The sequence below is a fragment of the Cervus canadensis genome, chromosome 8 (assembly GCF_019320065.1).
Source record: "Cervus canadensis isolate Bull #8, Minnesota chromosome 8, ASM1932006v1, whole genome shotgun sequence".
In the NCBI taxonomy this organism is placed as follows: domain Eukaryota; kingdom Metazoa; phylum Chordata; class Mammalia; order Artiodactyla; family Cervidae; genus Cervus; species Cervus canadensis.
The window spans coordinates 26,694,500-26,719,447 of record NC_057393.1 but is presented as its reverse complement, the minus strand read 5'-3'; the positions used below and the strand labels follow the sequence as shown (position 1 = coordinate 26,719,447).

The 24,948-nt window shown below is 52.4% G+C and overlaps 1 protein-coding gene across 3 annotated transcripts in view; it reads left to right on the top strand.

Moving 5' to 3' along the window:
- NEURL1 (neuralized E3 ubiquitin protein ligase 1) overlaps nt 1–24,948 on the top strand; it is a 74,274-nt gene that overhangs the window by 23,483 nt on the left and 25,843 nt on the right. The window contains exon 1 of one of the 3 annotated variants that reach the window (XM_043475523.1): nt 18,129–18,423. The exons of the other annotated variants lie outside the window; for them this stretch is intronic. Within the exon in view, the coding sequence (XP_043331458.1) occupies nt 18,390–18,423 (34 nt within the window). The 5' untranslated portion in view covers nt 18,129–18,389. Of the gene's footprint in view, nt 1–18,128; nt 18,424–24,948 lie in introns of those variants that run through there. 3 annotated transcript variants of the gene reach the window in all.

Here is a 24,948-nt window from a genome sequence, read left to right as displayed (position 1 = left end):
CTTCCCACAGAAACAGACTGTGTTGACTATTGGCACATTTTCCCCCTGCAGAAAGCTACTGAAATGCCGGGTGAACCTGGCATCCAGCAGAGAGCTGGGGACCCAATCTGAGGACTGAATGACCTTGGGCTCTGAACCCTGCCCAGGCCACTTCATTAAGAGAAATGTCTGCCAGGTGGACCCAACACTTGGACCAGCCTGGCAGGACATCATCTCCCTGACTGTGCTCCATGGACCCCACCACGGTTTGCCTTGGTGACACCCCTTTCCCCTGACACCTTGGTGGTCAATGAACACGTCTTTGCTTTGGATTTGTTAATGCCTGCGGTCATGTCTCCTGTAAGTCCCAACAGGTCTGAGGCTATTTTGTTTTGGTGGGTAACTTTGCATGCCCTGATCTATGACCAACCAGTTTCTAAGACTACAGTTCAGGGAAAGCTTATTGCTAAGTTCCATGGGGGCACCTCACTGTGGCCTCCTCTCCCCTAATTGCCCACAGGGCGTTTCAAGAAGGAGGGAGTAGGTTGAATCAATGATGGCATCTCTCATACCTCTGGGGGCTGGCTGGGTTGAGTTCCCCTCCTTAGGAATTAAGGAAACCCTTAAAGACTTCTCTGGAAGACCCCAAATCCTCCTCCCCCTGTGTGTGGTTTTGGATCCCCCCGTCAAAGACATCATATTGCATCCTCCTCATTTTTAAAAATAATTTTATTTATTTTATTTTTTGACTGTGCTGGGTCTTCGTTGCTGTGTGAGCTTTTCTCTAGGGTTGGTGACCTGGGGCTACTCTCTTGTCGCAGAGTACGGGCTCTAGGGCACACGGGTTTCAGTAGTTGTGACTGCCAGGCTTAGTAGTTGCTTCTCAGTATGTGGGATCTTCCTAGATCAGTATTGAACCTGAGTCTCCTGCATTGGCAGGCAGACTCTTTACCACTGAGCGACCAAAAAGTCCCCTCCTCATCATTTTTGTCACCGTTTTACTCTACCACTATCACCAACAACAGATGATTTAGAAAGAGTTTATTAAATTATAAGAGTAATATACCTTTTGGCTAACATCTCCTCATTTCTTCCATCCCTCAGTCTCTAGCAGCCGCCAATCTACTCTCTGCTTTAATGAGTCTGACTCTTTTTTTGGAGTTTTGCCTTTTATTTATTTTTAATTTATTTGTTTTTAATTGAAGTATGAGTTTGACTTTTAAGATTTCATATATAAATACGTTTACACAGGACTTGTCTTTGTCTAGCTTATTTTATTTAGCATAATGTCCTCTAGGTTCATCCATGTTGTCCCAAATGGTGGGACAACATTCTTAAACAAGGAATATGATATTGTGGAATAATAATCCATTGTGTATATGTACAACATTTTCTTTACTGATTCATCTATAGGTAGACACTATGGTTGTTTCCATGTCTTGGCTATTGTGAATAGTGCTGCTATGAACATGGGAATGCAGATAACTCATTGAGATAGTGATTTTATTTCCTTTGGATATATACTCAGAAGTGGGATTGCTTTTACTGCCTGGCTTGCTCACCACTGTATTGCTGCCATCAGTGCCTGGCTCACACAGTGGGCAACTGACAGATATATTTTTAAATATTTATGTATTTATTTGGCTGCACTGGGTCTTAGTTGGGTCACATGGGGTCTTCAGTCTTCATTGTGGCTTGCGAGTTCTTTTAGTGCAGCATGTGGAGTCTAGTTCTCTGACGAGGGATCAAACCTGGGCCTCTTGCATTGGGATCACAGAGTCTTAGCTACTGCCCGGGAAAGTCCAGGGAAGCCTTGTTGAAGATCAGCACTCTTGTTGAAGATCAGTTGGTCATAAGTGCTTGGATTTATTTGTTGGCTCTCTGTTCTGTTCTGTTGGTCTGTATGTCTGTTTTTATGCCAGTATCATACATACTGTTTGATTACTTTAGCTTCGTTATGGTTTGATTCAAGAAGCGTGATGCCTCTAGCTTTGCTCTCCTTGCTCAAGACTGCTTTAGCTCTTCAAGGTCTTTGGTGGTTCCACATGCATTAAGCAGTAATTCCACTCATTTCCCTCTTGCCCCCAGCCCCTGGTGCTCACCATTCTACTTTCTGTCTTTATGGATTTGACTACACTGGGTACCTCATAGAATATTAGAATATTTGGAATCATAGAATATTTGTCCTTTCATGACTGGCTCATTTCACTTAGTAATGAGCCAGTTACTATTTTGTCAGAATTTTCCATATGTCCAGTTTATCTATATGTCAGAATTCTCTTTTTAAAGCTGAATAATATTTCATTGCTATATTTTGTTCATTCATTCCTCTGTTGATGGTCACTTGCATTGTTTCTATCTTTTGGCTCTTGTGAACAATGCTGCTATGAACACAGGTATACAAATATCCATTTAAGACTTTGCTTTCAATTCTTTGGGGTATGAACCCAGAAGTGGAATTGTTGGATCCTATGATAATTCTACTTTTTATTTTTTAAGGAACTGATTTAACTTATTTTTAACAGGAACGACAATATTCTTTCCCCACCCCTTCCCTCCTCTCACATCCATATTTAATGGATTGTAAAAATCAGCTTTATTGAAGTATAATAGACACACAGTATGTATACTACATATATGATAATGCACAATTTCATGTGTTTTGACATACATGTATATCCATTAGCCCTGTAGGTTAATGAACATCTGCATCACCCTGAAAAGTTTCCTCTGCCTTTAGAAACCCCTCTCTCCCTTCCCCTCACCCCCAGATTCAAGTAGTCATTGATCTGCTTTCTGTCACTAAAGGTTAGTTTTCATTTTTTGAGAATTCTGTGTAAATGGAATGATATCAAATATACCCACTTTTCCTCTGGCTTCTTTCACTCAGTATACTTATTTTGAGATACATCCATGTTGTGGTGTGTATTCAGGGTTCATTCCTTCTTATTGCTTAGTAATATTCCATGGTATGGGTGTACAATTTGTTTATCTGTTCACCTGTTGATGGACATTTGGGTATTTTTCAATTTTATGCTATTACAAATAAAGATGCTAAGAACATTTGTGTGTATGTCTGTGCTCAGTCATGTCCGACTCTTTGTGACCCCTGCCAGGCTCCTCTGTGAATGGAATTTTCCACATAAGAATACTGGAGTGGGTTACCCTTCTTCCTTCTCTAGGGGATCTTCCCAACCCAGGGATCAAACCCATGTCTCTTGTGTCACCTGAATTGGCAGGGGGATTCTTTACCACTGTGCCACCTGGGAAGCCCTTATGTATTCTGGGTGCTATATTAGATATGTGCTTTGTAATAATTTTTTTCCCTGTGGTTTTTCTGTTTATTCATTCTTTTCATTCTCTTAAAAGAGACTTTTGATACATTTTATGTAATATTTAAATAAATTACATAGTTTTCCAGCATCTCAACCTGTCATAAGCAAGTTCACAAACAACTTCTTGTATTATGCATATAGTTCAGCTGGAGGGAGCAGCCGGTGCACCGAGGCCCCAGGAAACACCCCACTGGTTTTGAGGTCTGTGTGCTGTGGTATCAGTCCTGTGTTCCAGAGGGAATGGAGCTCATCTGTGTGGCTGAGACTCTGTGTTTATTTGGGGTGGCAATATGTCCAATGAAAAGACTGAATGTTCCACCTTCCCTTACATCTTGGTTTGGCCATGTGACTACATTCTGGTCAATGGAATGCAAATTAGAATTATTGGGCTGACTTTGAGTAAGGCATCTTTAAAGAGGGGCAGATAGCTAGTGTAGTTCCTTTGATTTTGGTTTCCTGTGTTCCTTCTGCTTCCTACCTGGAATATGGACAAGGTGGCTGGAGCTTCAGCAGCTACTTGGACCAGGAGGTAACCTTGGAGTGTCTTGTGGAATGGTGGAGTAGAAAGATAAAAGAAGCCTGGTCCCTGATGACTGCAGAGCTGCCACACTAGACTTGGGCTGCATACATGCAGACTTCTTCTATGTGAGAGGAAATACCTTATGTGTTTAAAAATCTGTATTATCTCTGTTTTTTGTTACTAGCAACCAAATCCAGTTGCTAAAGGAATTTGGCTAATATGGCAGTGGGTCAAGGGGAAGTCAGTTCTACTGAATATGTATTTATATCATCACGATCATATTGCTATAATACTTTTTATTCCTACCTTCTATACTTTATCACTACTACTGTTTTCTTCATCATCACACCGTCTTCGGCTTTATCATCTTCTTGCTCATATTGTTATTATTTTGAATAATTATTTTCATTATTGTAACCGTCTTTGAATTTGCCTGTTGTTGATGGAGGACTGTGTGTAAAATGTATTTCTCTTGTTTAATATTCCATAGTGGTGGGACAGGTAAAGAAAAGGGAGGGAGTCTGAGGGAGACTTTGCCACCAGAAACGTCTGTGGAAATGGGTAGAGTTGGTGCTCAGATCTTGTGCAGCTTCAGTGTTCATTGGAATGGGCTGTGTCAATCATTTCTGCTCTACTAATAGCCAGCATTGCTCCCACATGGGGCAGCCCTCCAGGCATGTAAGTGAAACAATAGGATTGGGTGGTGGGGCAGGTCTGAGTCAGCAGTTGCCTATAAAGAAAGGCAGAGGAAATTAAACTTGATGGTGTAAGAAATGAGAAATGATTGAAGTTTGTTTGTTTGTTTTTTGGCTGCACTATGCAGCTTGCAAGATCTCAGTTCCCTGACCAGGAGTCAAACCTGACCCATGGCAGTTAAAGCCCCAAATCGCTGGTGGGAGGCCACCAGGGAACTCCCAAGTGATTGAAGGTTTCTGAGTGGGGGTAGGGGGGCAGCATGGCTAGTGTACGAAGGATTGGGGATGGGTGAAGGGGACTCAAAGGCGGGATGCCCACTTAGGAGACTCTCATGGTGGTCCAGGCATGAAGTGGTTTGTTGTTAGGCGGGTCAGGTATTATTCAGTGACCATCAGGAGGCGAGTAAACACGCAAAAATAATTTTTAAAATTATCAGAGGATATGCTTGTGTGAGGAAAAATAGGGAGAAAGTGAGGAGAGCCTGGACGAGCCATTAGACCTCGGTGCTGGCGAGCCTGCATGAAGGAAGAGAGGTGAGGAAGGAAGTTTGGCAGAAACATTTTAGGCTGCAGGGCAAGTCTAGGGAAAGTTCTTCAAGGCCCTTGGGGAGTCCTCAGACCGGAGCCATAGTCACTGGTCAGAGGAGTCCCATGTCCCCCAGGAATGGGCCTGCCTTACTTCCCCTGCCCCACATAGTCGTTGGCTGGGAGTGGCTATTGGAGGCAAGGCCGTGGAGCAAGGCCTGGGTGGATTTCAGAGGTCCGGGGCAGGGCCCTCAGTCAGTTATGCCTCCTGTGGTGGATGGTCTGAGAGGGCATGACGGGGGTGGGAGATATGGGGCAGGTGACTGCCCCTGTCTTGGGGCTCTGCTTGCAAGTCACACACGTGGCCCTGGACTGGCTTCAACACTGAGGAGCTGCACTCTCTCAGGGCACAGGAGGCCCGGGGACCGGTGGATGTCGGGCTTGGTGGAGTCTGGGCTCAGCGATGAGGCGAAGGATGACACACCTTCCATCTCTCTGCTCTGCCATCCATGGGTTGGCTTCCTTTGGGGCTGGTAGCGACATGGCCATGGCAGTCCCAGGAATCACAGTCAGACCCAACAACATCTAGAGGAGGAAGAACAGCTCCTCTTGTGTTTCTGCTTTTGTGCACACTAAGTCACTTCAGCCCTGTCCGACTCTTTGTGACCTCCTGGGCTATAGTCCACCAGGCTCCTCTGTCCATAGGATTATCCAGGCAAGAATACTGGAGCGGGTTGCCATCTCCTCCTCCAGGGGATCTTCCCGACCCAGGGATCGAACCTGTACCTCTTATGTCTCCGGCATTGGCAGATGGGTTCTTTACCACTAATGCCACCTGGGAAGCCCCTTGTACTTCTGAGGAGCTAGCAAACCTTTCTTAGAGGGGCTTTGCAGATTCCCTACTATGCTTCATTGGCCAGAAGTGGGTCACCTGGCCATACTTGACCCAATGGGGAATGGAACCACTGTGATTGGTTTATACTGGCGGATTGCAGCCCTGGATATACATTAGAACCACCTGGAGAGCTTTTAGACGCACACATGCCTGGGTCCCACCCTCAGAGTTTCTGTATTAGTTGGTCTGGAGTTGGGAGCTGGGCATCAGTAGTTTTATAACCTCCATAGGTGATGCTAATGTGCAGCCAGGGTGGAGAGTCCCTATCGTCTTGGAGCAGAACACATGCTGGGGAGTCAGCCACAACATCCATTCCAGTCGCTTAGTAGTTTTGTGTGGCTTGGGCAAATCAGCCTCTTTGAACCTTAGTTTCCTCATCTGTAAAATGGAGCCCGACAAGAACTGCCTCCTGCATCACAGAGAAGACTGAATGAGCTCACGGATGCTCATAACTTTGCCGATTGTAAGTCACTGACACCTGAGGGAGTTTGCACATCACTCTCCTTCAATGTGGAGGGAAAATTCAGCTCCTCTGCTGCCTGGAGCAGCCAGGGTAGAGATTTCTCCCGAGCTTAGCTTCCTGCCATGAAAGTAGAAAACAGAAGAGAAGGGAGAACGACAGACTGGGGAGCCACAGGCAATGGCAGCGGGCTTTTTCCTTCTTGGATGGCGTGGGTTTTGAATGCGCTGCTATAAATGGTTTATGCAAACGAGCTGGAGGGGCTCATCTCCCTGCCGCCTTAATGCGGGAGAGGCTGGGCAGGAGCCAGGTGTGTGGTTTTCAGTACAGGCCTGCAGCCTGTGGTTAGGGGCCGGTGGTTGCTCTCTTGCTGCCTCCAGGGAAGATGGTCAGATAAGGCTCTGGTTCCTCAGTGTTCCGGGACACACCTGGCTGCTCCGCTTCTTGGCTGTTTCTACCGAAGTGAGCACTGGCTTGTACTGCCCATAGAACTCAGGGAACAAGGAGGGCCACCCGGGGAATGTGAGATCATGGGTCAGGCAGTTTGTGACCTTCCAGTACCACTGGGCCTGCCTGGGGCAATGTGGCTGGGCTTAGGCCTAGATCCTGGAGAAGGGTTAGAGGAGATCAAGTAAAACCCCTCACTGTTAGCCTCGGCCTCTCTTCCTTCCATCTTCCAATTCCTCTCCTTTTCTTGCTTCCTTCATAAAATATAGTTTGAGCAGACCCAGCGCCCACCATGTTAGGTGCTGGGGATCCAGAGCTAAAAAGACACCTGCCTGCTCTCAGGTTGCTCCCAGTATGGGAAGAGGACCCCTGGCATCACTGCAGGGCTGGGGCTGCATGAATGGATAGATGTGCCTTGGAGGCAGAAGGCCTAGTCTTCCCAACACCCCGAGGTGCTGGGATGACCCCAGAGGAAGGGGCCATCCAAGCTGAGGGATGAAGGCAAGGTAGGAGTTTTCGAGTGACTAGTGTGGGGCAGGGCATTCCAGGAAGAGGAGAGCAACATGGACATGTGTGATGCAGCTGTGTTCTCGGGCATGCGTGGTTCAAGTGCATAGAGTGTGGGTGCTTGGGGCTGGGGAAGTCATAGCCTGCGGTGATGCCAGGTACTGTGGGCTGGGGACCTTGGTTGCTTCCTAAAGGAGGGTTGAGCTTATCCACTGTGGGCTCTGAGCTGGGTAGTGCCCCAGCCGATGAGTCAGGTAGAAAGGTCAGCCTGCAGCCCTGAGGAGCGGACAGGCTGTTAGAAGAACTGTCCAGGTCAGGATGATGCTGGTGGCCTGAACTGTGGGAGTAGCCAGGGCATGGATCATAGAAGGACACGGTGATGGCCCACATGGGGAATCCAGGCTGACACCAGACGTGTGGCTTGGCTGGTGGAACTCAAGGGGTAAACTAGGCAGGCCACAGAACCCTGGGGAGGTGCCCATGTTGGATGGGGTCAGGAAGAAGACTGAGAAGCAGTAAGTTAGAGCATGCTGGCTGGCCCATCCTTGGTTTTCCATCAGACCATGGTGGAAAGCAGGGTTGGGAGAGGTAAGTGGGGAGTGGAGATCCTTGATTGCTTCTCCCTAAATGATTCCTCTTCCACATCCTGAGGATACACGAGTCCAATTCATCCATTTTACTGATGTGAAAACTGTGGTCCACAGAGGAGTTTGACTTGCCCTAGGTCACACAGAGAATTATTATGGAGGTGGTGTCATGACTAGTAAAAATGGATCCCCAAGCAAAGGCTTATGTAGCCCACATCCCTTAATTGGTGCTGAGAACTCTTGTTTTCCAGGCAAGAGAAGTGGTTTTGGCTAAGCAGAGTTGAGATTTGTGAGGCCTGGGGCATTGTTTGAGAGCGGGGAGAGAGATCATTTCTTCTTTTCGCCTAAAGTGTGTGTGTCACTCAGTCATGTTTGACTCTTTGCGATCCCGTGGACTGTAGCCTGCTAGGGTCCTTTGTCCATGGGATTCTCCAGGCAAGAATACTGGAGTGGGTTGCCATTCCCTTCTCCAGGGGATCTTCCTGACCCAGGGATTGAACCCGGGTCTCCTGCATTGCAGGCAGAGTCTTTACCGTCTGAGCCACCGGGGAAGCCCATCCGTTTAGTAGTGGGACCCAACCCAGGAGCAGCATTGACCCACCTCCTGGTGCCCTACCCCCACCAGGAGGAAGGAACCTGTGCAGACATTATAAGAGGCTGCCCTCCTTGAGTCTCCCCAAACCCAAGCAGGCTTCTTCAGACCTTCCTCGGCCTTGGTCAAGTTTTACCATGACTGCAGGAGTCCTGGCTCCCAGGGAAAGCTTTATCCAAATCTAAATTCTGACGCTGGCAAGCCCACCCTGTGCATTGCTAGGGTGGCTGGTGGGTTATCTGACCCGGGGCTCCAGCAGCTCAAGGGAGGAAGGGATGGAGGGAGGGAGGGGGTGGCATCTTGAAGGAGGAGCCTGAATATGTTAACTGGAGAGAGAGGCAAGCAAGGTGGGGCCTTGGATGACGGTGCAAACTGGGAGATGGGGCAACTGCAGGAAGCAGCTGCAGGGAGGAAAATGGGTTTTCTGTCATTGCATTCACCCCGGGGTGGCTGCCTTTCTGGGGCTGTCCTTTAGGTGGAAGTCCATAGTCCCGACAGCCTCCTCGCCCCTGCAGCTCAGGCTGCACCTGAGCTCTGGCTCCAGCAGGAGGAGCAGCCAGCACTGAGGCAGCCGCAGGCTTGTGGTCATCCCCAGGCCTTTAGGGACAAGAGCCCCTGTTTGCCGGCTGACTGATGATGCAATGTGAGGTTGTCTGGGTTTGGGATGAGGGCCAAGGGCTGGAGGTGCAGGGGCAGGAAGTTGAGTCCCTCTGTGGGCTCAGTGGGCTTGGAAGCCATAGGCCTCTCATAACAGACCCTGAATGGACCCCAGTACTCCCAGGTCCCACCATGCCTGGGCATCCTGCTCTCAGCTCTGCAGCCAGCATGGCTAACGTCCCCTGTGTTCCAGGTCATGGTCTCGGGTGGTGGGCCCAGAGCTGGCATAGTTCAGTGGCTGGCCTTTCAGTCAGCCGCTCACTCTGGCTCTTGAGACCAGAAGCACCAATCTGAGACCCTGCTCCCCCAAAGGACCTGCCACCCCCTCTTTTCGCAGTATTTTCAGGTTTTTGTCTTAGGCCTGTGAGGGTGGGTACCCCTCTGCGTCAATCCCCACTTCCCCTTTGGTCTTGTGCATGGTGTAAAGCTCTGGTCCCCAAAACTCAGAGCCCCTGTTCACCTCCCAGTGTGGGGGTGGGCCCAGAACCTGCCTGGGGTGAGGTCTCTGGGTGGTACAGGGACCCAGGCAAGGCCGGACAGTGTCCATGAGTACCGTGTAGCCAAAGTCCAGAGTCAGCTAACCTAGGGATCAAGTCCCTAGGTTAGATTGCAGATTTTACATTTACACCTGTGATGACCAGGGTTCCTCTGACCAATGCTGTGTTTATTGAATCAAAGGTGGTTTTTCTCAGGGCAGTGTTGTGTAGTAGACAAAACCCAGCACCCTGGGCTCCTGAGTCTGAGATCTGGGTTCTGGACCCTGCTCTGCCACCTTGTAGCTTCTGCAATTCGTTTTTGTCTCCTTGAGCTTCTGTTTCTCTCATATGTCAAAAGAGGTGAGCACCTGCCCTCTAGTACCTGATGGGGGCTTTTTCCAAATACAGTAAGATTTTTTGGTGAACGTTTTCTCTGGCTTTTAGGACCTGGGTTTTTTCAAGAGGCCAAATGGCAGAGAGGCCAGCACTGGTACTCTGATATCAGGTTAGACATGTGTCCAAATCTCAGTTTAGCTGCATAGTAATTGTGTGACCTGGATGCGGTATACCACTTCCCAGGCCTCGGTTTCCACATCCAGACACCAGGTTCCCAGTGCTGCGCCTCGCTTACGTGTGCTCAGAGCAGGTGTTTCAAGGTGCTGGCAGCTAATGTCATTTTCTTAATTGATCTGGATACTTGTTTGTTTTAGTTTCTGCCTAGGTTCTGCAGCAGGAGGAGGTGGTACTGGGGCTCCCGCTGATGGGGTAATGGGGAGCCAGGTCAGAGGTCATGGTAAGGAGAGGGAGGCAGCCCAGCCCAGTGGGACTAAGGAACTCTGAGAGGCAGAAGCCCCCAGGTGGCCAGCCGAGCTGCTGGGGTGGCGTTCTCTCCTTTGGAGGGGATCCTGGGACTTCAGGGCCCCCTGCCCTCTGACAGCCGCTGGGACTCGCATTTCAGCCTCTCTGCTCTGCTGGATAGCTTCCTGGATACCAGCTCCTCCTTTGCATCCTGGGCCCTGTGTGGTCACCAGCCTGGTCCTCGCCAAGGCTGCACCCATGACCATTTGCTTGGCCAGTAGCCACTGCCCTCTGTCCTGGGAGGGGCACCATGCAGGGCCTAAAGCAGGCTCTGGAGGCCAACTGACCTGAGGTCAGGTCCCACATCTCCACTTTCCTACTCCGTATCCCAGTTTCTCATCCTTAAGGCCCATCCATGATAGGGCCTTTGTGTTGACTTCAGGTCTGTAAGTATCTCATCAATAGCACTCCCACGGTCATGGCACTTCCTGTGCATCCACCCTGTTCTGAGCACACTACCTATGGGAGTATATTTCATACTCGAGGAGCCCTGTGAGATGTGCTTTTATTGTCAACTTCATTTTCAGTTGATAAAATGGGCACCCAGTACGTTTTATATCTGAGATTTGAACAAACCCAGCTTGTCTGGCTCAAAAGCTCGTTCTTTACCACTGCCTCTGAAGCACCTAATGTCTGCACCCTCTGAGTGGTGCAGTGAGTTATATCTGGTGTTGTCAGATCCTCGGGGTCTGGCTGCCAGTGGCCCTTCTGGGAGTGCCTCAACCCCAGAGCCTGGCCCCCGTGAAGTCCTGCACCATCACGCTCTCTTGCCCGCTAATGCCCAAAGGAGAGGCCTTGGCAGTGGGCAGTAGGCAGGGTCAAGGCATGGGAGTCGAGGTGAGGGCCATGTCTGCTGGTCCTGGACTCTGTTATCCCACAGTAGACTGGATAGGGAGAGGCAAGAAGCAGGAGAAAGCCTGAGGAAGTGAACTCCTCAGCAGCAGGAAGGTGGGCTGGAGGGGGCGTGGGGTAGGGAACTTCCCAGACTGGGGGGGGCTTCAGATATCTGGGTGCTGAGACCAGAAAGGGTGGGCACTGGGATTCCTGGCTGAACCACAAAGCCTGGAGGTGCGTGTATGAGTGTGTGTGTGGCAGGGGAGGGGGTGGGGAGGGATGGGGTAGGGGAGGGAGGTCTCTGGCTGCAGAGGAGGGATTTAACCTCCTGCAATCAGCTGCCAGCTTTCCTCGAAATCCAGCAGGATCAGTCGAGTGTGTTTACACATCTCTGGCGGACGAGGCTCTTGTCTTGCTCCAATGCGTGTGTTCCACCTCCTGTGTCACCTTGGGTCTCCCCATCTCTCTTCCCCTTCCCCTTCAGTGTCTCATTGTCTGCCCTTCCCCACCTTCCTCAGCAAGGTCCTAATTTAGGGACCAAATTATGAATTCAGGCCCTGATAATTTATCACTTGTGATCACTGGAATGGCTTTGAAATTTATTCCACCTGAGCAAAAAGAGAGTGCTAACCTGGTGACAAAGGACGATGTTTGTTCTGCTTGCTTAGAAGAACCCACATTTCATCTGGTACTCTGGGATGACATTTGCATGAAAGGCGAGCACACCATAACACATGCAAAGCTTAGAACGGCGACGAGAGCAAGGCGAGTGCTGAGTAAGTGGTCCATGATGGTGATGAGGAAGGTTATTACCTATGGAGGCGGGTCCTCCCTTTCTTCTCTTTGGTGTACTATATACTCATAATCTGCACGTCCCAGGTCTTTCCTCTCTAAGGTTGGGGTGGAGATCCTAGCCTCTTCAGGTTCTACTGGGATTCCTGAGTTCTCTGGCTCTCTGAACCACATCATCAGCGGTTACTGTTACTAGCCAAGCCCCAGGCCTCGGGAAAGCTCTGTAGCTTGCCCAGTCACGTGGTGGAGGAGCTTGCCTATCTGACCTCCAGATCAGAGCTCAGACCTCTGTGCAGGTGGGTGGCACGGCACCCACCCTTCCTGGTGGGGGTCATAGATCTTATCATGGGCAAATGTTGGTTCCAGCTGGGGGCTCTGTGGGTGTGGGCTCTGTCTGGCACACTGTGTTCTGGGAACCGAAACCTTGTTCTTCCTTGTTCTGTCTTTTCTGCCTGGCACGGGCGGTGACCCCTCTGTCTAGTCCAGGCTGGGTACGCTGGCCCTGAGGCCCAGACCGGGGGAGCAGGAGGAGGTGTGTTGAAGTCTTGGAGGGTCTGAGAAAGGGCTACTTGGCGCTGGGCCTGGGACCTGGGAGGGGTGCCCAAGTCCAGGCTGTTTTCTCAGATTCCCTCTCAGTCCCCGCCCCCGCCTCTGCACCTGTTGTGTTCCTGTCATCCTGGGCGCTGGCAGCTGCCGCTGCTGGGGCACCTGTCCCACCCCCGAGGACGCCCTGTGGGCTCCCTGGCCCCGGTTTCCTGCTCGCTCTCCCTGTGCGGCTCTGGCTTTGTCCTCATCACCACGCGCTCACTCGCTCGCTCTTGCAGCCTCTAGGCAGCAGCCTCCGCTTTAGGTTCTGGGTGTGGGAGGCAGCTTTTGGGGCTTCGCTGCTCCCCGTTCTTCAGCACCAGGCCCCGTCTAATCAGGCAGGGACAATGGCCCTAGCAGGTCAGCGTTAAGCCCCAAATGCCAGGTGACTCATCAGCTCAATCAAATTATCCCTTGTTCTTGATTTAAAAAGAAAAAGACATTAAAGCAGCCAGGAATTGCCTCCCAACTCCTCCTAGCAGGGCCGCCTCCCCTCCCTGACTTCTTTTGATACCAGGCTCCTCTGTCTACCTCCCCCGCTGTAAAGAGAAGTTATCACCTCTCCTTGTCCAGTCTTCCACGTTGCCCGATGCCCCACCCTGTGTGTTATGTTAAATATCAGACGACATTAAACCTGAGTTCAGTGCTCCTGCCTTCCACCCACTGTGCAACCAGGGGAAAGCCCACGATTTACTTGGCCTCATTGCTGCAGCCACAGGCGGTCGCTGGACCCAACACTCTCCCTCGTCCCCTCCTCTTCAGAGAGCTTAGGGTCTCAGACTTTAATGGTTTCTCTTGTCCAGGGAACTTGTTCCAGGTTTTATTCTGCCATTGTTGGGTCTGTTCTAGACTTTACGTTCTGAGAGGTGCTGGGTCTTCGGAGATGTGGATGAGTAAGGAATGTGGTGAGGGGAGGGTTGAGGTGGGGAGCTCATTGTGGGGACCAAGAGGGGGCCCAGGAAGGAAGAGGAGCAGGTGGCAAGGGGTCAGGAGAGAGGAGTTGGCTGGGAGATGAGGGGAATGCTAGCAGGTGAGGGTCTCAGGAGCTGAATGGGTTCAGAGAGGGGGAGTGTTCCCTCGATGGGGCTGGAGGTCTCAGGAGCTGAATGGGTTCAGAGAGGGCGAATGTTCCCTGGATGGGGCTGGAGGGCAGAGGCAGCAGGGGGCTAGCTAGAGAGGGAGGGCTCCTTTCTGAAGCCTGGCAGGCTTTCTGTCAGCCCAGTTGCTCCCCAAGGACACACCCAGGACTGCCTTAGGCCTGCGTGCTCTGAGGGGCCACAGCCCCCCCTCCCCCCACCCCCAATGTCAAGGATGGGTCAAATTTCTCCAAGATCTCCAGGATGGGCTCTCCTGTTAGCAGATGGGAAGCCCAGGCTTGGGCAAGACCACAGTCTCCCTTGCCTTCATCCAAGCTCTATCCCTGGGATGTCACCCTCGGCCTATTGGACCTTTCCTAGGCCCTGCCTCCCCCCTAGAACCCTTCTGATTCCTTAAGGAGATCATTGTCCCCTTGTCTTCTCTTCCTCAAGAAAGAAGCGTTCCTACCTTTTCATCTGCTCTGGGTAAAGTGTGAGTTTTTGAATGTCAGGCAGATCTGTGTTTGAACTCTGCCTTGAGTGTTACCCAGTTGAACTCTACTTCGAGTAGAGTTTGAACTCCATGTCAGTGTGACCTTCTAACCTTCCTGGCTCAGTTTTATAGCCTGCGAGATGAGGATGATTATAATCCTGCAGGGATATGGTGGGGTGGGGTAGGTGTGATTATGTGTGTGAAACCCTTAGCACCATGTCTGGGCCATAACAACTGTTCAATAAATGGTAGCGCTTGTAGTCACTTCTGTAGATTGGCTTGTAGATTCCCCTTTCACATCCTCTTTTCACATCCTTTCTGGCTACAGAACAAAGCACTGCAAATGTTCAACCAGAGCCAAAGGAGCCTCATTGCTTGATCCCAGCATGGCTCCTGCTTGGCTTCTGAAGGGCAGAAGTTGTGTCTCACTCACTAGTGGGTCCATCATTGGCACGCAGTGAATGCTGGATGAATAAATGAATGATGTAGGTCCGACGTTCTCTCACCCCTCTTAGTGACAGAATCCTTTGCCCAAATGAAAATTTATGTGATGCCCCAATGAATAAAACTGGGAAGGGGAGCAGCTCTGGCTCCCATATCATCTGTACAGGCCTGGACACTGCCCTTGGGAGGCAATGGGGGCAACCCTCTGTCACGGGACATTGCCACTTCCCATTTAAATTGGGGATGTGGATTTGTAGAAAACAGAACCCAGGGAATCTGCTAGAAAACTCCGCAGACAGTGGTGCCTAAAGGCCTGGGGCCGCCCAGGCTGTCTCAGTTCTCTATTCATTTTCTCTCATGTGGCTGGATTGTGGACTGCCGTAAACTTGAAGGACTCTCCCTGCCCCCACCCACCCCCCATCTCCAGAGCATCACACAGATTCAGTTCCATGGGTGAGTGATTTTCTGAGAGCCAGCTCTGTGCAGGCACGATTCTAGGCCCGAGGAGCAAGGGCAAGTCAAGGACCAGCCTGACCCTGTGGATGCCGCTGTTTTCTCCCCTGGTGCCTTCCTGCCTCCTCTGTGCGTTCTGCACACCAGATGGCAGAGTGACCTTTTAGCAGTTCAGACCTGGTGTTGCTGCCTCCCTGATGAAGTCCATGAGGAGCTCCCTATGGCTCTCAGAAAAGAGTCCAGATTCTTCGCCCTGCTCTTTGAGCCCTTCCTGCTGTGTCCCCAGCTCCCCCGGTTTTGCAATCAGAAAATCCCCCCAGGCTGCTCTTGCAGTCCCTGCTCCATCCTTGCTTCTTGAAAGGGCTGGGCTCCCTTCAGCCACAGGGCCTTTGCATGTGTTATGCTCACTCCCCCAGAAGCACTCCCTCCCCGTAACCTGCCTCTGCAACACAGGAATGCACATATAATTATCCTTCATTGTTGCTTTTCAGGAAAGCCTGCCCCGAGCCCGCCTTTCTTCCAGAACACTTTCCTAGAGTTGGGATAGCATCTCCCTCACTATACTACTTGACGAATGTCTATTTCTCTCTAGACTATAGGTCCACAAGAGCCAGGGCCTATCTACTGTAGATCACCATGGCATCCCCAGTGCACAGCTTAGAGTCTGGCACACCGTAGGTGCTCAATAAGTGTTAGTCATGTTGAATTGCTGAAATGCATGCAGGAAGCCAGGACAAGCAGACAAGGCCATGACTGTCCCTATGTAGGGTGGAGTTAGACAGCGGATTGGGAGAGGCATAATTCAGGCTCAGAGGAGAGACAGGGTCCAAGAAGGGGGACTCTGTCTGCACTGGGGGCCCTAGTGGGGCTTCCAGAAGAGGGATTTCCAGTGCTGTGTGATGGTGGGTGATCAGGCTGCCCAAAGTGGGAAGGGTTGGTGAGGAAAGGCTTATCAGCTGGTGCTTTTAAAGGCAGGTGGGTTGAAGGGGGTTGACTTCCGCTTTGTAGGAACAGCCTCCAGAGCAGCCTCTTTGCCTCAGTTTCCTCATCTGTAAAGTGGGCATAAGAATGCAGTTGGCCTCTTAGGGTTGTGGGAGAACTGAACAAGTTCATCTGTGTCATGTGCTTAGGACTGCCTGGCACACAGTGAGGCCTTGTGTTTGCTATTTCTGTGGTTATTTACCCCGGAAAAGTCTTTGGGTTGTTTCCTCTTGATCAGATTTTGACTTATCCTTCCAGAGGAACTGTGTGTACATGTGTCACGGAGTGTGTATCTGTGTGTGTGGCCACATCCAGCCAAGCATGTGCCCAGAGAAAGGAAGCACCCTGTGTAGAATCGGGTGTCGCAGCTTCTCCTCGGGAGGAGTCTCAGGCCGGCTTCTGGTTTGGGGGGCTGTGACACTGTGTGCTTGTGGGCTTGCCCAGCCTTCTGGCTTGGTGACCCTAGGTCCATACTGGATGCCCCTCCCCCTGCCCTCCCCCCTCACTGCCCCTCCCCCAGGTCCACTCAGGAGACATCCCACTCAGTAGCAGGGTCCTGAGCTGAGGGCAGGATGCCCAGACCAGCCCCTTACAGCGCCTGGGCCTCTGAGTTCCATCTGACACCTTTCCCATGGCTCCTTTCCCAGCCCCACCCCTCTGCCCCCTACCTTCCCTCCCCACCCAGATCTGTCTCTGGGAGCCCACATCCCTGGGCCTGGAGACAGGAGCTGGGGCCGAGCCAGGGCCTGGGAGGAGGGGGTAGTCCTGTTCTCCTGGGAGAGACTCTGATGGTGATGGCTGGGAGATTGTCTGCTTGAATCCTGCCCCTGCCCCTGACCTGCTCGGTAACCTGAGCATTTCAGAACCTCCACTTTCTCTTCTGTAAAATGGACATAACAGAAGCTTCTGCCATGTGGAATAGAAATCAGATCACACAGGCCATGCCTGCTACACAACTTGGTGGCTGGTCTCTTGATGATGCCTTGGGGTCCCAGCATGCTTGCCCAGGGCCGGAGGGCCTGCCCTCCCACCACCCTCTGCCCTCTTGGCCCCCTTCCATCCCCCAAGGTACAAGGTTCTGCACCTCAGGATTTCTTCAGGGCTTCGTGAGTCTGTGGGAATGAGCATGTGCCGTGTGTGTACACTGTGAGGTGTGTCTGTACAGGGGTGTGTACTGGTGAGCAGGAGGTGACTGTGCACAGTGGTGAATGCTTTCAGGTGCTTTTGAGCCTGTGTTTGTGCATATACCTGTGATGTGGTATAGACAGGTAGCGTGGTCTGTATATGCTGGTGTGTGTCTTGTGTGTTTGTGACGAAAGTGAAGGTTTGGTATGGGGGTAAAGGAATCTAACCCCACCCCCCACAAGACTGCCTGGGTTTGCCCCCCAGTGCTGTCGACCTTCTGGGTAGGAAGCCTCTTTGTGCCTCAGTTCTCTCATCTCATTTCTCAGATAGCAATAATGATGGTACCTATCGATAATAACCATGTGCTGACCTTATCATTCAGCCTGTGAGGACCAAAGGGGTTAATCTGCATGGAGCACTTCAAAGAAGCTAGGAGGATGTCAGCTCTTTGTTATTAAGCTGCAGGAGTGAAATTGTAAGCCCCTTGAGGGCAGAGACAAGGTCTGTCTTGCTCACCACAGTATCCCATTGTTTTCCCATTGTCTGCATGTAGTAAGTGCATAACACGTGTGAATGTCTGTAGCCTAGGTGAATGGTGAAGTTGTGTGTATGTGTGTGTGTGTGTCTGTGATGGGGAATGTGCATGTGTGCGTGCGTACATGAGTGCATGTGTGTGTGTGTATGTGCTCTGGCTGGGGCATCTCCAGCGCTTTCTGGAGCTCGGCTATTTCAGGAAGCCTCTAGTCTCCTCCTCCTTATGTAAATAAACATGACAGATCCCATCGCCTGTACCAGTGCGGGGAGGTGGGGGGAGGCTCCGGGAGTGGGTGGGAGCTGGGAGGCGGCTCTGAGCGGGGCCAGAGGGGCGTGCGTGCGTGTGTGGCCCGTCTTGCGGGCAGTGCGCTGTGTGTGTGGGGGGGGTGCAGGAGGGGCGGGCTCAGCCTGCCATGCCGGCTGCCGCTGGCCACGGAGGAGGAGGAGGGGGGGCAGGGGGAGGGGAACTGGCCGCCAGGGCGGCTCGGTGACGAGGCCAGCCGGCCAGACGGAGGTGGCTGTGTTCCCCGCTGCCCGCGATGGGGGGACAGATCACCCGGAGCACCCTCCACGGTAAGGCCCTGGCTGACACCTGAGGGTCTGTCCATCCCCAGCCTGGGGACCGCTTGGGGAGGCTTGGACCAGGAGGCAGTGGGGCTGAGAGCATGGCCATCCCCCCTGCCTCTGGGGAGGCTCTGGGACCTTGGAAGGGGGTGCCTTTGAGTGACAGGCACTGGGGCAGAGGGGACAGAAACAGGAGGTTGGGCAAAGTAGGAAGAGGGGTCTTTCCCCAGCAGTCGGTCAGGCAGCTGAGTCTCCCCACAAAGTCTCCTCATCCTCTTACCTCCCCAAGGTGCTGATCAGCGCCAGGTGGGATGTGAGGTCCGGGGTCCATAGGTCCCTCTCCTAGAACCAAGGCAACCCTCAGACAGCTGGGGGGGATCTGTTTGTGGGTTCTGGGATATGGGCCATGGAGGTCAGTGCTGTGCTCCATGACGGAGCCGTGGGGAGATGTGTGGGTACATGCGTGTGTGCATGTCTGTGCCCATTGGAGGTGTCTGTGCATGTGTACCTGTGCGTACTTGTGCCTAAGCACACAGGGGTGTGCAGGTGACGCCCCCACATTGCCTGATCTCAGTTCTGAAAGCATGTGCTCTGCCGGGGAGGTCAATGAACTTCTGATTCCTGGGGTTCACATCCGTGCTCACCTAGACCTCAGGCAGACCCGGGAGGCTAGCAGGTGAAGGGGTGGGAGAGAGGACCGCTAGGTGGCTGCCGCCTGCCCCTACTCCTCTCTCCTCGTCTGCTTGGCTCCAGGGCTGTGGTCTTGGGAGGAACATGGCCGATGTGGCACCAGACCCAGAAGAGGAAGCCTTCCCAGGGACTTGTTTTGTCATCGCTGGGCCCCAGGAGTTGGGGTTCCTGTACAAACTGGCTGATGCAGAACAGTGTGGGCTGACCTTGGGGAGTCCCTGCTACACTCCCCTCTGGGTGCCGCCTCCCTCCTCGGGCAGGGCATTAGGAGGTGGGGCCGCCTCCATCTGCCGGGTTCAGTGGGCACCGAGGAACCGGGAAAGGCCTGGGAAGGAAGGAGGGTGGTGGCAGGAGCGAGTGGGAAGCCGTGGCCAGGACTGGTGACCAGGTGACTTCCCCTTTCTGGGCCCTGGACTTTGACAGAGTAATTTCTAATTAAAAAAAGAAAAAGGCAGGGAAGGAAACATGGGAAAAGCAAATCATTGGCTCTCTTAAAAGGAAATGAATTTTGTCCTGGGCCCAGAGGGCTAAGTGACAGATGGAAGGCCCTGAAAGACACATAATCCGGAGCCGGCCAGAGGCAGCGCCAGTGGCCTGGGCCTTGGCCTGAGACTTGGACTGGCCTGACCTGGGCCTGGCCCTGCCCGTCTGTGGGGCGGGGGCTCCTCTTGGGCTTGTTGGCCCCAGTGGGGCCTGCTGGCATAGGGTCTGGAGCCGACTGGCATTTTCCGCTGGAGTCAGACTTGGGCAGGCCCATGGCCTGGGAAGGACGAAGAGGCCCTCAGGACAGGCTCAGGACACAGCATGCTATCTTCAGCTGCCTGGGAGCCCGAGGTTCAGAGGGGAGCGGGACCCCAAGAGTACCCGAGATGGCGTATGACCATCAAGAACTCCTGCTCTGGAGGAGACGGACATGGGTGGCAGCAAGGGCAAGTGTCTCCTCGAGCCTTGGTTTTCTCATCTGTCAATGGGGCTAATGATAGTAGCCTCCTCATAGTATTGTAAGGACAGCAGAAGACAATGTGAATAAGGACTGATCACAGGGAAAGCCTAAAGGGCCTGGAGAGGCGTTCTGAGGTGTATGTCCTATTCCTCCCTCTCTCGCGGAGAACAGAAGGATAGCTTGGAGGGGTGCGCTGAGACTCCAGGAGTCGGGCCATTGGGTGAGGGCCTTGGCCACCAGCCCCTTACCTGGACCACCCTCCTCAGCCTGGGCCCTGTAAGCGGGCCCTAGCTCCACCCTCAGCCTGCCATCAACACGAATAGGTGGGGGGAGTTGCGGGTCGTGGAGAGCGAGTGTTTGCCTGTGCCCGCAGAGCCCCTTAGCCAGGACCCTGCCTGTGTGTCCGCACCTACAGGTCCCCACGCCTGTACCCTGGCTGCCCCGGTGGCCCTGGTCTCACCCTCTCTTGGGAGGTGAGTTGGGGGAAGTGGGAGATGCCAGGTGCTTGCTAGGGGTGCTGTCAGCCCTGCAACCTGACTCTGGAGCACAAAGATCCTTCGTTCCTGATTGGATGCTTGGGGGGTTGGTTTGGTTGGGGCTGAAGACGCTGGGTTGCTGGGTTACAGTGCGAGGTGAAGGGTTGTGTGTGCGATTTTCTAGTGGTATGCTTGTGGACGTGTCCTGGTTGTTTGTGTTTCTGGTGTGTGCTGATTGTATCTGAGTTTTAGACCTCTGTATGTGTGTACCTGCATAATGTGTACCTATATGTGTCATATTTAAGAGGTCGAACATTTTGTGTCTGGGTTTCCATGTGTGAGCAGCCACATTTGTGAAAGTCTGTTATTTCGTAGAGGTCAGTGTTTCTGCACAAGTCGTGTGTGTGTGTGTGTGTGTGTGTGTGTGCGCGCGTGCACGCATGTGTGATTGGACTGGTGGTGAGGAATTGGGCTCCTCTGGGATCAGCCTGGCAGGGGACCCTTGGGAGAGATTAATTCTCATTTGGAAAATGGTTTCGGCAGTTACACGCTTGATCTCTTTCATGAGGCAGATTTCCAGAGCTGCTCCCTGTCTTGAGGGCAGGATGGGGGTGGGGGAGATCCCAGCGAGAGGCCCCCCATCCCTCTCCTTCCCACCCTCCCCTCCTCTTCCCTCCTGCCTCCTTCACTTTCTTCAGTGCCCCCCACCCCTCTGTGACCCAGGGCAAAGGATGGACCAGTTGCTGAGGGGCTGATGTGCGGAAGACACACACATATGCACCCAGACACACATGTCACCCTCAGGTTGGTCTCTGGACCAACAAACTCCAGATGCTGGGATGCAGGGGCCTGAGAGACTGGCTCCCACTGTCCCTTCACAGAAGGGGATGCTGTGACTTAGAAAGGGAAATGGCTGACTGAGGTCACGTAGCTGGCGGCTCAGAGGGAATCCAGACCGTGTCCCTTCCGCGGCTAACTCCCTGCTTCCCCTCCATGGTTCCTTAAGTCTCACTCTGGCAGCCGGGGAGAGGCCAGCACAGGGACTTAGGCGATCTGGGATCACCATGGAAAGAGCCGCCTGTCTCCCGGCAGCAGCTCTGGAGGCTTTTAGGCCAAGGTGAGCCCCCCAGAGCCTGGCAGGTATGTCTGTGAACACAGGTCACACACACACACACCCCCCACTTATGCCTGTGGGTGTGAGGAATTAGGCTGATCCCTGTCTGTTCTCTTCACCCAGCCCAGTGTCTGGCACCCCACAGATGCTTGGCCAGTGAGGAAGAAGGAAGAATGTGGGGTTTGGGCCCTGGCTGCTGGACCACATCAACATAGGTGGGGCAGGTGGTCTAGGGGAGCAGATGGGAGGGACGACATGAGCCCTGAGCTGGGCAACAGGCCAGTCAGGGCTGGAGAGGGAGTGAGACGGGTGTTCCTGGTGAGAGGTTGAATCCTGTTCTGCTCTTACTGGCTGTGTGACTTTATTTGTCTGAGTCTCAGTGGGTGGGGGTGGTAAGGGTTACCTGGAAGGGTTGTGGAAAGAGGAAGTGAGCTAGCAGGCATAAAGGGCAGCCCACCTGGTGCATAGCCAGCACAGTGTATGCATGTGAGGGTCTCCACAGAGGCTCCTCCAGGCCTGTGTGCGCTCAAAAGTGTACACACACACACCCACCCACCCACACCCACCCCCTGGCTGCCGGTAAGGACCAAGACTGCATCTCTGCCTCCTCCAGCCTTGGCAGGCCCCTGGCACAGTGTGTTACCTGGACGCTGTGTCCCTGTTAGGCACACACCCGCTGTGTGTATATGCACACATGTGCATATAGAGGACAGCTGGGGGTGATGGTCTGTGTGGTGCATGGACTAAGCCATGCTCCCCCTCATTCTCTCCGGCCTGGCTTGGGGCGCTTTTGGGGGGCACTGGGAAGACAGGGGCTCAGAAAGGTTATCATCTGGAATCCCCTTCTGGAATCTTGGGGTGAGAAGGGGGAGGAGGAGGGCTGGTTCCCTCCCTGCAGTGCTGGTGTTGGGAGACACATCTGTATGCACATCTGGCTGTTGGAAACGTCAGGGACTGGGATGCCACAGAGTGAATGAGAGCAGGAGGCTCTGTGTGGAGATTAACTTGGTTGCTAGGGTGCCCATCCTGCCCACGCCCACTCCCTGACACTCTCCTTTGCCCACTTGGTCACTGGATCCATTTGTGTCTTCCAGGAAGCAGCAGGACCTGCTCTGCCCATGGCCAAGCTCTCTGGGTCAGATGATCAGGTGCTAATATGTCCCCTAACCCTGCACAACAAAGGGTGTGCATGGGGGCTGCAGAGGTCATGGAGAAACTGACCAGGGTGGAGTGGAGGGTTCACACTGGGCAGAGTGGACTGAGCATGCTGGCTGGCTAGCTGCAGCCTGGTGAGGATGACTGCATAGCCAGACAGGTCTGCAAGTCAGAGCCCAGCTTCACTGCTTACTTAACTGTTTGAGCTTCTCAGAGCCTCTGTCTCCTCATCTGTACCATGGAGCTAAGTGATCTGTATCAATAGGTAACAAATTACTCCCAAAGTTAGTGGCTTGAAACAGCAATGTGCATGCTCAGTCACTCTGTCATGTCCAACTCTTTGTGACCCCATGGACTGTAGCCCACAAGACTCCTCTGTCCATGGGATTTTCTAGGCAAGAATATTGAAGTGGATTGCCATTTCCTTCACCAGTAAAACAGCAAACACACATTTAATTTTCTCACATTTTCTGTGGGTCAGAAATCTTGACACGGTAGCTAAGGTCTCCAGTTTAATGTCCTTCTTGAAGTTATAGTCAAGTTGCTGGCTGGGGCTGCAGGCTTATCTGAAGGCTTGAGGGGGGAGCCCCGTCTAAGCTTGCTTACTTGGTGACTGGTGCTCCCCAGTCCCTCCCATGTGGGCATGTCCACAGGGCCACCTTACACTGAGGCTCCTCTTCCCAGAGGGAGCAACCTGAGAGGCAAGGAAAAAAGATGGAGGCTAAGGGCTTGTTACAACCCAGTCTTGGGAGTCCCATCCCATCACTTCAGCTGTATTCAATTTGTTAGAAGCTAGTTGCTAGGTCCACTCCACACCCTAGGGGAGAGGATTACAAAGGGGCTTACAGGATTACAAAGAGACTGCCAGGAGGTGGAGTTGGGGATCACTGGGGACATCTTCAAGGCTGCTTCCCACAGATCCCTAACTGTCAGGGCTTGGCAGAGTGAGATGAGGTTGTACAGGAAAGGCATCTGGTGTCAGTTCCTGATACAGAAGAAATAAAAAATCAACCCTTGCAATTTTTCTCCTTCTTCCTGTAGGCAAGTGGGGAGTGCTGGAAGGTTCTGGAGCAGCCTGGACTATAGTCAGGCATGGGGTGTGGGATTCTGGTTCTGGGCAGTGAAGGAAGCTGTGCCTTTAGTCCCCACTTTCTCTGATTCATCCACTGGGCACCAGAAAGGGCAAGGCAACACGTGGGTGCTGCTTGGTCACTCGCAAGTTTGCAGTGGACTGAAGATGTGAACAGGGGCAGCTCATTCAGTGCTTTTATCGAGTACCTGCTTTGTGCGCTGAGCTAGGTGCTGGGGAAACAGCAGTAAAAAAGACAATGGTCTCTGCCCTCAGGAGGCTCACAGTCCATCAGGGAGACACATAAATAATCCTGTAGTCTTTCCTAGCCAGAGAGCTGCAGAACACAGAAAATGGTCTGAGTGACTCTTTTCTCACATGCCCAGAACCATTCTGGGTGTGAGGATGTCAAGTCAATGCATTGCCTACAGTGGGTGCCTCAAGGCATTGGGGCTGAATTCTGTGGAGGCTCCAGATTTGACAAAGGCTGCTTGGGTGATAGAAGGTCTGTTAGGGACATATGGGACCCCTGGACCTGGTTTGGGGGTGAGAGAGACTTCTGGGAGAAGGTGGGCTTTAAAATCAAGATCTGAAGGATGAGTAAGAGAAATGCAGGTTTATAGGTGGGAAGGAGGAAGGAATGGTTTCCAGAAGAGAAATAGGCTTGGGCCAGGCCTAAAGGCTAGAGGCTGTCAAGGGAGGTGGGCCCCTGGAGGGAACCCAGAGAAGTTCACATCCGGCCAGTTTTATAATCATCTCTCTCACTTGAAGTCCTCCCCCCCATCTGCTCTCTGGCATCCTCTCAGTCTTCCCCCACCAGAGGAATCCCTGTTGAGTGACTGTGTGTAAACTAGCCCAAATCAGGACCACTCTGCAGTCCAGATTTTCAGTGTTTTGGGTAAATGAAAGCAGAAATGTCTGGCCTCCAACTAGTCTGAAATGAACTGATCATTTCCTATGGTGGTGGTTGTTGCTTTTTTTAGAAACAGTAAAACCTTATGTTGGGATCAGGTGTTAAAGTTTGAAAATTTCTTTTACATCCATGAACTCACTGGGTTCTTACAATGGCCTGGAGAGGTGGGCAGGG